The sequence below is a fragment of the Sardina pilchardus genome, chromosome 2 (genome assembly GCF_963854185.1).
Source record: "Sardina pilchardus chromosome 2, fSarPil1.1, whole genome shotgun sequence".
NCBI lineage: Eukaryota > Metazoa > Chordata > Actinopteri > Clupeiformes > Clupeidae > Sardina > Sardina pilchardus.
Genome location: NC_084995.1, coordinates 36169877 through 36181367, shown reverse-complemented (window position 1 = coordinate 36181367; position 11491 = coordinate 36169877). Strand labels below are relative to the sequence as shown.

At 44.4% G+C, this 11491-nt stretch overlaps 1 protein-coding gene across 4 annotated transcripts in view; it reads right to left on the bottom strand.

Moving 5' to 3' along the window:
• Positions 1–11491, bottom strand: part of si:ch211-207d6.2 (sickle tail protein homolog) — a 56087-nt gene that overhangs the window by 32327 nt on the left and 12269 nt on the right. For 3 of the 4 annotated variants that reach the window (XM_062529023.1, XM_062529032.1, XM_062529015.1), the window contains exon 2: positions 1783–2069. In XM_062529023.1, the coding sequence (XP_062385007.1) occupies positions 1783–1896 (114 nt within the window). In that variant the 5' untranslated portion in view covers positions 1897–2069. Of the gene's footprint in view, positions 1–12; positions 204–1782; positions 2070–11491 lie in introns of those variants that run through there. The other variant, XM_062529006.1, reaches the window with a different exon arrangement.

Here is an 11491-nt window from a genome sequence, read left to right as displayed (position 1 = left end):
ATGATCACTAACCCAGCTGCGCTGCAATCATGTTCTGAAGTAATCCGACAGAGACTTCACGTTTTCACAATTTCTTCACGAAAAACTGATCCAATATCCAACTCGGTCCGGACTGCGAGACAATGTAGACTATTTTTTTCCTGTCTCGAAACGGGACGTGGTAAGCACACGCGCTGGTGAAAAAACGGATAATTCTTGGTTCCGAAGTGATAGTGGGTGGGTACTTGCTGTAAACTGAGCTCTCTCACCAATGACACCCCTCCCCTCCATGGTAACTAACCACACCCACACATGCGGTGTTACCTGAGTCTTTCATTGTCGGTTTGTAGACGGACTCAGAAAGCAATTCATAAGACTGCGCGGTAGGCATTCCGGTGGAACTATAGGCTTTCCTCGCCACTTTCCGGCTTTACACATAAACTCCACCACGAACCACTCTCAAAGTTAAATAAAGTATGCCTATCTTTTTCCAACTCCATGAGAGTTCTCAACAGAGTTTTCGGGTTGATATTGCTCACATCAATATAATAGTAAAATGTTCAAGGTAAAAAGGCGAGGCTCATCTTAAACGGACCTTTTCAGTTTATATTTTAGGACAGCTATGGCCTTCACGTAAAATACACTATGCTTTTCACCAGAAAAGAAGAGAAAAAAACAAAACTCTCTGAAGCGTACGTCATTGATAGGGTACCATCTAGTGGTGATTTCAATGCAAATGCAAATCATGTGTAACAATATATGTATTATTATTTAGGTGTTATTTGAATGTTATTACATCAGATAGGCTACAGGTTAAACAAACATCACAGTATGTTATTTTATGGCTACAATATGATAATGCATGCAAAGAAAACAAAATCACCAATTGGTCTGAACAAAATATGGCCTTGCTTATTCATGTAACAAATTTGAAACAATCTGTCACTGTGCATGTGACCTGTGCCAAATGTGGAAAACATGTTGTTGGTAATCGTACTGAAAGTTTCCAGTGGTGGTGGAGATATTCATTTCCATTAGCCTACCATAGGACCTACACAGCAAGTGTACAGAAAAGGAATAATATCAAGGGAGAAGTCAAGGAAGCCTTGATCAGCCAAATCAGTGACTCAAATGAAACCACAGTCCAGTGAAAAGTAAATGGTTGTTGACTCAGAATGTTTATAAACTACTACTTACAGTAGACCTAACAGGGCAACCAATTTTAGATTTAAAGGCCCTCTCTCTTCTATCTCAACAACGGACAGGTTCTTCAACATCACTACTACACTTTTATAACTGAGCAAATAGTCATAAAAGGTGAGCATTTGCATAATGCTACTTATAACTGATCCATGATCTACACTGCACAATGACGTGACAGTAACACTGCCTACTGGGAGTCCAGGAGTGTATTCATGCTGTCCTTACCTCAGTGGTTCAAGTGTGGGACGGGCCCCACTAGTGGGGAATAGAGACATGACAGGTGGGGCACGATGAACAGGAGGGAATTAGTTTTTTTTGTGCCTATCTTTCTTTTTTGACAAAGAAGATCGCAGATTTAAAACAAAACAGCCATACACAAACATAGGTGTCATAAACAGACCAACATATGAACTAAACTAACTTTTGATCTAGCAGACCGAGACAGGAAATGTAACGTGGAACCAAAATGCGGAAAAAATAAATAATTAAAATAAATAAATTCCAGCTTGATCAGGTGGAATCAGGATTAAGTGGGGCATGACAATTCCCCACCTCCAAAGTGGGGGATGACATAAAAAGTGTGAGAACCACTGTCCTTACCTGGTCCCTGATTCTGTCCTGGTGGCCCATGATGGTGGAGGCGTGATGGGGGTACTTCTGCTTCAGGTGCTCCAGGAAGGCCTCTCGCTTGCGGTCCATATGGTGCGGCTGCATGGTCAGCACGTCCCCGGCGCTGCGGGGCCCCCCTACTGTGTAGCGTCTGGGCAGGGTGCGCGGGGACCAAGGGTCCGAGTGGTCGCTGTCGTCTGCGCTGCTGCTGTGGTGCTGCTGGCTGAGGGCCTCATTCTCTGCGGCGGACAGCCTCTGGTTGCTGCTGTTGCCAACCTCTGAGGGGTGATCATGAAAAGAAAGGAAGGGAAAAGGGTTTTACTTTAGGTGAGGGAGCCGCCCATGCAGAGTTGACGCGCAGGCACCGGTAGTAATGTGTCAGAACAACCAGAACAACGTTTCTGACCATGTTTTATTCCCTCTCAATTCCATAATAATGGTTCCTTATCCAGCTATAAACAGTAAAATAAAAACAAAAAAAAACAAAAGCAGCCTCAGTAGGTGACTGCCCATACGGTCCAGTGGGCACACCTAATTAGCATGACAGGCAATTAATCCGGTAGCAGGAACTACTATCAAAGGAGCGGACTGGCATTAGCCAGGCAAGAGCAATTACGGTGATGTGTGGCCAGCTACAAAACAAGGCATTTGTCACCCCGTAAACAGCCTGCGTCCCAGACAGAAGCGGGCCTGTGAGGGCTCATTACGCGCCGGCAGGAGCCTGGCGCTGCTGTGGGCCCCGTAAGGGCCGGATCCCCGGCCACGGAGAGGTCAGCGCCGCTACCGCACTCTGATGATTTAAAGTGCTGATCGCAACACCAGTGAATGAGAAGTGTGGATGTTTGTTTGTACTCGTCTGTTTCTATCCAAATCCACCTCTCCATCAGAGACCGAGCAATAGATGTGGTGAAAGTACATGAGGTACACAAAGTACATTCTGTAGATAGATGGGAGCAGGGAGGTCTGTTTTGGTACCATACTGAATTAACTCAGCACGTCGTCTGACATTGAATAAACTGCTGCTCATAAATTTGATCAGGAAGGAGCCGGCCATGTGCAGACTCCGTTTATCAACTCAAGAAATGCTTAAGTAGGCCTCCTAAAATCTCTATCAGATGCCACATGACTGACTGGCGTGCAGGCTCTGTCTGCCTGCCTGCCTGCAGTTAAAACCTTTATGTTGGCTTCATGAAGAGCATTATGGCACAGAGCTCGCCGACCAATGATAGCTTCTGACTTCAAAGCACCGAGAGTCTAATGAGGGAGCAGCTGTAATCCTCTCTATTCATTATCTCACAGAAATGATGTGGGTCGGAGACGGAGAGTCTAAGAAGATGGCCGCTTGAGCAAAAGGTGCCATCTCCCCGTGCATATCTAAGGTATGTCCGTAAGTATGTGGGTGGGAGACAATTTTTTGAGTGTGTTCTGGGGGATGTGAATGCGGAAGATAAATGAAATATCTAATCATACCTGGCATCGACTTCCTTAATCCTCCAAAGTTTCATATTTTGGTTAGTGTGAGGCCAAGCTCTGACCTGTTTAGCTCCTAACTATGCAGGGTGTGACTGACATACAAGCAGCAACACTGCAGTAACGTTCAGAGAGTTCATATTTGAATTCCCAGACAGATTATTGTAAAGCCATTTTGTGTTGGGGATACCATTCTTCCATCATTCCTGTCAACCACAGTGGAAAAGATGCAAGAGTTACTAGGAATGGATGTGTGCCCAGCTCCCTAAGCTGTGCTTGTCATCTCGTCTGAAATCACCCTGGCCCAGAGCAACATCCAGACCTTCATCCCCCTAACACAGACACACAGACTCTCTCTCTCTCTCTAATATTTTAAGACTTATATTCTGCTTGTTCAATGATAAAGAGACTACTAGGAGGACAACAGGACAACTGTCAGTAGTCTCTCTCTCCTGTGGTTGAGATAGAATGGCTTACACTCTCTCCTCCAAACAAGGACAAGGGCAATTGTAGTGCAGAAAGGACTGCAGTGATTAATATTTTAAAAGCATGAAAGCTGGACTGGCTAGCTGAACTGGGACAACAACAACAACAACAACAACAACAACAACAACAACAGGATAAATAATAATAATTATAACAACATTATTATGTTATGATCTTGATGGTCTTGATTTAATTTTGCACACAACAGAAATACATTCAGAAGGATAACGGACCACCAAAGATATATATCAGCTTACTGTTGCATGTAGCTCGCCAACCATTGCTTCACTGTCATGCACTGAATGATTGTGCCAAGACATTCATCTGGCAGAACATCCTCCTCACATAATCTACATTTGTGCTCTGAGATGCCCAAGAACCGCAAGGGTGAGCAATTGGACATTGGAATCATTCCACACACAATGTCTTGTGCTATTGCCACCTTAATGCAATATTTATTCTGAGGTCCAGTCAGTCTGCCCTGTCTGAGGTGCTACTGTATATAGCAAGAAATACTACTCCAAAATGCACCACAGCCCACACTCACATACTGTACCGCTCAATGCAGGGGAAATGATTTGTTTTGTTCACCAGTCCAGGACAGTTTGATAGCCTGTCTCTTGTCATTGCAGTGAGAGATCGCAGAAGCAAATCTCTCTGTTCAGTCATTGACCAGAAATGGAATACATAATCATGTATGGAAGTCTTGTCAGTAAAGCACCTTTCACATTTACATAGCTTTTAAGAGTCAAGAGAGGCGTAGTAATCTTGTCAAAATGCTCGTAGTGGATCAAGAACACAGCCTTTCAACACCAGCAGTTTTTCTTTTAGTCTTCTCCTGGGGAGAGCAGTGCTGACATCACTTACTAAACATTCAAAATATATCCCCCCTGATGTGATGTACACCCTGCAGGGGGTCTCCTTGCAGCCTCCTCCCTCTCACACCCAACCACTACTGCTTCACACACACACACACACACACACACACACACACACACACACACACACACACACAGCTGCTGCCCCACTGTTCTACGGTAGAAATTGTGAGAGAGCTTTCCTGGAAAAAAAAGCCCCGCTTCGCTTCACCAGCTTCCATCAACGGACTGATGATCCTTATCTCTTTCCTTCCACTGCAAGACGAGAGGACGAAACTCAGCCATTGTCCCTGTGCACTATTTTTCCGAGAGGAAGGTCAAACGATGGACACTTGAGGATATCCTCTTGTTGTGACGTAATTCATTCTTTACCCAATTTTGGCTTTCTAGTATGTGTGTGTGTGTGTGTGTGTGTGCTTGCGTGTGTGTGTGTGTGTGAGAGAGAGAGACAGAGGGAGAGAGAAAAAGAGAGTGAGGGTGTGTCTGTATGTGTGTCTTACACATCCACTGTCTCTGTAACTCATGCAGGAGCCCAGTAGGACTCGTCAAAGAACCAAAACAAAATGAGAAGCTAATTAATTCTAACGTATCCTATGTATAATTCTAATTTATCCTATGTGTAATGTATATATCTTTGTAATCCTTGGTTGTAGATATAGAGATTGTTTGATACAGTCGGAGGTCTCACATTGTTGATGTGCCCACCTGTGTCATTATCACTAATGGCAAGAAGTAGGATGATGGAAAAATGTGATCGCATTATTGCATAACACTTTCATTGTTGGGTTCTCTTATCTAGTATCCTCACCTGCACCTGCTGTGAAGCATTGATTACACGTACACACACACACACACACACACACACACGGACACACACGGACACAAAAACACCACACAGACACAGAAACACAACACAACAATTAGCCTACTACTTGCTTGTTGCCTGGCTTGCTTGCCATTAAGTTGTCATGGGATGGGCCCTGTCGATAGGGCCAGACAAGAGCCTCATTATCTGGCTCTCCATGGCAGAGATGCTCGCCCAGTGCCTGCCAGAGGCTCCAGTGTTTTTAACATAGCGGAGGGAGAAAGTAATCCTTCAGTGGCGCAGGCGATTAACTCCAGGAACATGACGAGGCACAAGCTAAATTGCTGTGTAGGAGGAAACTCGCCGCAGAAGGGAAGGAAGGAATGGGGAAACGAAAGAGGAAAAAACAGAAGTAATTAATGTACGAGTCGCTAGGAATCGGGTGCAGACGGTGATTGAAGAAATGAAAACCGGAGAGACTTTCACTCAGTGCATTAATAGGCTGCCAAGGAGGCCCATATTTCAACAGGGGGTTTAATTCTCTAATTACCACACCCATGTTTTAGGACAGCAGCCAACAAGGGCTCTAAACCTATGATTTACAACATCTGTCCCATCTCAAACTACTGTACTGCTGAACTGAACTATTTAGATAAAACCCAGCCATAGCAGTTAGGTATGCAAGCCTGCCCATGTTTATGCGCGTGTGAGTGTGTGTGTGTGTGTATGTGTGAGAGAGAGAGTGTGTGGCTGTGTGTGTGTGTGTGTGTGTGAGAGAGAGTGCATATGTGAGCATACCACTGTAATTAGGGCAAGTCTACAAACTGATTTTTAACAGCTTGATGATTTTCCCCGTACGTGGCAGATACCTGCCTCAGGGTAAGGCAACAGGAAACACCCCTGACCTTCCTCTCATGGATGTGTCCTCTGAGAATCTGTAGTAGACACTTGAAAGATCTTAGAAAACATCTAGATTCATCTAGATTTTAGAAAACATCTAAAAATGAGAGGAAGGAGAAATGAGAGTTTAACTTGTACAAATTCTTAAAAAGGTGAGCCATAAGTCCACTAATAGCAAACGTCTTGTGACTTATCCCCCTTGTACACAATTAAAATGTTTTTGTTGTGGGGGCAACAGGCAAAACCTAAACTATCTCTAAAGAGATATATCTACTGACAAAGTAATGTTTGACTATTCTCGCAAGATTTGTCGGTGGCCATTTTTGAAGTTGCATTGCTGGTTTTCTTGGTAGTGACTCACTAGGTTTATGCTGTACGATTCACCAATTTAAGTTTGTTTACATTCGCAAAGGTGAAAATCTTGCATAGTGTACCTTTAACTATCTCAGTATGGAACACATACCCTTGACATAATTACTCAAATGACTAGTTATGTCTAATTACTTGTGGTTAGTATTGTTAAAATGTCCAGCAAAATGTTGTTGGGTTTTTTTTGAGCTTTTCATCTGCTCTTTTTATTTATGTGGTGGGATTTGTGTGGGATGATGGAAGTTTTGCCCATAAAAAAAGAGCCAGTATCCTCTTGTTTGACTCTTTCAGGAGAAAGACTTTTTAAATTGCCTGTATTCAAATTTGTACTCATTGGAAAATCTACATGAACCATGAGTGCCTGTACCAACTGTGATAAGCAGCTTAGCATACTTACCTTCGGACTGGATAATAAGAAAATAATTAGTTTATCTGTGCAATGTTCTTCTGTTTGCTTGTTTGTGTAGATTTTCAGTTTTACTTCCCTCACAACTGAAACGGCATGCAGAACAGATGCCAGTTGAGTACATACTACATCTGAAGTTGAGCAAACTATTGTAGTATCTACATTCTCTTAAGAATGTTTGTGTGTGTGTGAGTGTGTATGTGTGTGTCATGTTTAATCTCATTTAACAGTGCGGTAGGATCAGCCAAATTTGTGCATCTCCACCATGTTTGTTGTGGATTAAGCTAAGCCAAGCGTATCATTACAAGCTATACGAGATCCAGTGATTTTTCAAAACTCTATTGAAATGAATTTCAGACATAGTCATGGCAACAAACCTCCAGTGCTCATGGCGTTTGGAGATCTTTGGGTAATCGGTTGGGAATGCAGTAACCACTCCCTGCTGAACTATAATGTGTCTCCAACTGGAGCCGCTCCATCTCACACACAGTAAAGACGATGTGGTCGGATGGCGAGTGCTGCTCTTGGCTCCCTCTGCATGTCGTATGTACTGTACACTTAGATCACACTTCCTGTGCGGATGGCATTCTTGCCGTGGCTTAACAGCACCTCAAAGTCTGCCTATCACCAACTGTGTGTTCAGTTGCACAACTGTGTCTTTTCCGTAGACAACCTCCAAGACCAATGTTAACTGTGTCGAATTTATCACATTTGGAAAGACCCCTTTCTTTGCTTGTCACTATAATCTGGGAATAATAGCAAGAACTGCTGAACACTTCCATAGCAACAAAGACAATGAGGGTCTGGAAAACATTATTATTACAAGGATTCTTATTAGTTTCCATATGGAATTGCATTCTGCTGACGAGACATCTACAAAGTGAAATCATGGGGGAAAAAATGAAGTTGTATGATTTTTCCCTTTGTGAAGTGCTCTTTGAATATGGAATTCTTATAAACCTATGCAGGGATGTGCATTGGACGAGAGAACACACAAACGTCTGCAAGGTGTCCATATTGCAGTCAAGTGATCGGCTCACACTTTAGGCCTATTGTTTATGTTTTTGGCCGTTTCAGCCCTTCCTGCCATTATATGACTCCAGGGCGAGGAATGTTCCATGAACCTGGCAGCTCAGTCCGAACCTGAACCTGAGAGCCACTGGTGCCCAACAGGATACACATCCCCGCTCATATTCCCAAGTGTATCCAAACATTTCCACTTCTGTGTTCTTTGCTCTGAGGCCAAAACGACCTTAAGCGTTCGTATTTTACAAAGGAAATCCACACGTCTCAACGCTGCTCAACCCAGAGAGCTCTCCTCAGGTTAACATCCACAAACCTGAAAACACAGAGCCATGGCCTTGACATTACATTTGCTGCCTGGAAATGTGTGTTGTTCTTTATCAAGGTTTGTGTAACTACCTGAGAAGGAGATTTTTTTTAGCACGCCATGTCGGCAAAAGGGCTCCAAGAGCTGTTTGTTATTCTGCGGAGTCGGTTTTCTTCTGCCTGGCCGACCAGGTCTCTGACTATCTCATTCGAAAGTCCTCACCTGTTTACTGTTTCACGGAGAGGCTTCGGGAGCTATGCTTTTCCAAGACCAGGCTGAGATGATGAACACAGGGGCTCACACTGGTCGCACCGCACAGTGCACTGTGAAACATCTGCCGAGCTCGTCTGAGGTGAGGTTCTCAGATTTATAAAAGATTTACTTTAGGAAAATGTATCAGAAAGAAATAAAACTGCTGAAGGACCTGACAGCTGTGATAAAGGATTCCAATAATCCCAGTGCTGTAGCATAACCGGCGCAGACCGTATTAAATGTTTCCATTCCACATACATTTAGGTCCTAGTATCAGTCTGAATGAAGCTGAGGCAACTAATAGTACACGTCAACTAGTTATTTGAAAATTTGGTCTCTGATATGTTTGAGATCTGCAGAGTTAGCACTCTAAGGTGGTACATTCCAATCGAGGACAACGCAGTTCATAAACTTGGCAGTATATGGCGAATGTTTACAATGTACGTGAGCTTGGCACTTGTTTGTTTAACTGCAATACCCTCCAGCCTTAACACCCAGGCTGGTCCATTTGGCACAGATGTGAAGCACTAACACTACACTACTATGTCATATGTGGTCCAGATGGACACAAAGCATATGCACACCCCAAAAACACTCTCCCAACAGACTGAAATCAATCCATTCACAGCCTGCGTTTATTTGACTCGTTCAACTAATATCATTAGATTGATATATAATGCTTTGACAATTGTTGATGAATTTTACACACCATCCACAGCAAAAAATGGTGGACGGCAGTAATCAGGCCAACCGCCTCACTGACATGCTAGGGCAAGCCGAGCTTCCCCAGTAAGCAGTGAGATATTCTTAACCCAGTGCAGGAGTGCTTGAGCCACTAACCTCATCAGCCTCACAGCTTTGTGAACAGCGAACTGGACTGGAAGAGGAAGAGGAGTGACTCAGATGCGCCTCGCACTGCCTCATCCATATTCATGACGTTAAAGTCACATAATACCCTCAGAGCTCTCAAATTGTGCTTTCATTAAGCAATCTGTCGTGTGCTGACTCTGAGGAGGAAAGCCGGTCCTCACAGACACACACTCATCTTTAAAAATCGAGGACAAAACGGCGCGGTGTAGAGGGAGTAAAAAAAATGACCCAGTGAGGACCTTCCAGAGGGATTCAGAGTGGCTGATAGAAGTTTCTGCAAGCTCGTCAATTACCCGCCCCGCCGCCCTAGTCTGTTTGTACTAACAGAACATGACATCAGCCCCGGCCGCCTGTCCGCTCCGAGACGGAGCCTCTTGTCCAAACGCGGGACAAAAAAACGAGGCTTACTTCCTGACGGCCATGACTCATACAAAGATGTTCTACTTTAAAATGTCAGTCTGAGGACAGTTGGATGATTAAGAGCCCAAAATATCAGCAGTGGCAGCGTAGTCATCAGCGCACATGCGGGCCTGTGCATTCAGCGCGGCACCAGCGTATAGATGCACTTAACAATCTTTAATCCCAATCCAGATCACATGCTCATTCTGGGGATTATTTTTCATTCTGGATGACTTACCTTGGTTACCTGCGAGATCTGTGCTTATACACTATGATCGCCGTGCTTATGTGGAGTGTCTGTGTAAAGTCTCAGAAGCTGTTGGTTTGCCCTACAGTAAAACCATACAGCTTTAAACTGACGTCAACCTGCCTTTATCACCGTCATCACCCACAGCGAAGTGTGAAACCTTAAACCCTAGTGGGCCTGCCATAATCTCTAACCACCTACATACCCTCATATGTGGTCAAACCTGGCGTATTATTGGTTTGATGTTTCATGAGCTTTGACCCTCCACAGAAACAAACATTGAAATTGAGGCTCAAGCCAGGACGCACACACACACACACACACACACACACTCACATTCATATTAAGGCCTTGTCAACACGTGACTGAATTCCCATCAGTCATCAGTCCCGTGCTCTGAACCTCACACCTGTTGCTGGCTGTCTGGACCCCCCCACCCCACCCCACCCCACCCCACCCCACCCCACCCCACCCCACCCGCGCGGTCCCAGCGTATCCCTCCGTATCTACAGGAGATCAGCGCTGGCACGGCCCATAACGCGCGGCCTGAATATAAACCTGGGTCAGCACTGCGGAGGAATGTCATCCAGACTGCACGCTCTCCCGGACAGCCTCGGACACAAATGATGCGGATCAAAAGATTTGGGCTGCGTTGTCTCCATCAGCAGTTCAGCAGCTCACCAAAACAATTAAGCTTCATCGGCCAGCACTATTTTATAACATGCTTCATTTAGCCGGAGAGGCTGGCGAGCCAAAACCCCTTGGCTGGTATGCAATACCATAATGACGAGCGAGGTCCAAACTACATTGTATTATGCTGTGGTAAATACCCTGATGGACAAAAAATCACACACACTCTCACACACACACACACACACACACACACAAGCACAAAGAGGAGAAGAAAGTACTGTCCAGTGTAAAACTGTGTGGAGTGGACTGAGCCAGTTAACTGCCAGGCTATAACTTTGCATGAGGGGGCTGGCCAATATAAAATAAAATATATATAAAAGCTAGAAAATATGTGCGTCCAACAAAAACAACTATGATTTTCTTTAATGTTTCCAGGGTTGTATGAAAATTGCCACCAAATGAATAAGGAATTCTGGTTCCGTCTCCATCAGAGAAATGAAAGCGCTCTAGGGTCTGGAGCCACCATCTTCCAGCCATTCCATAAAATGGGACATTTGAGCTAATAAAAAAAAACTACAGTGAGAACACCAGACAGCCACAGAGCAGTTTCCAAGGCAAAGACACACGCATGCACGCACACACACACACACACACA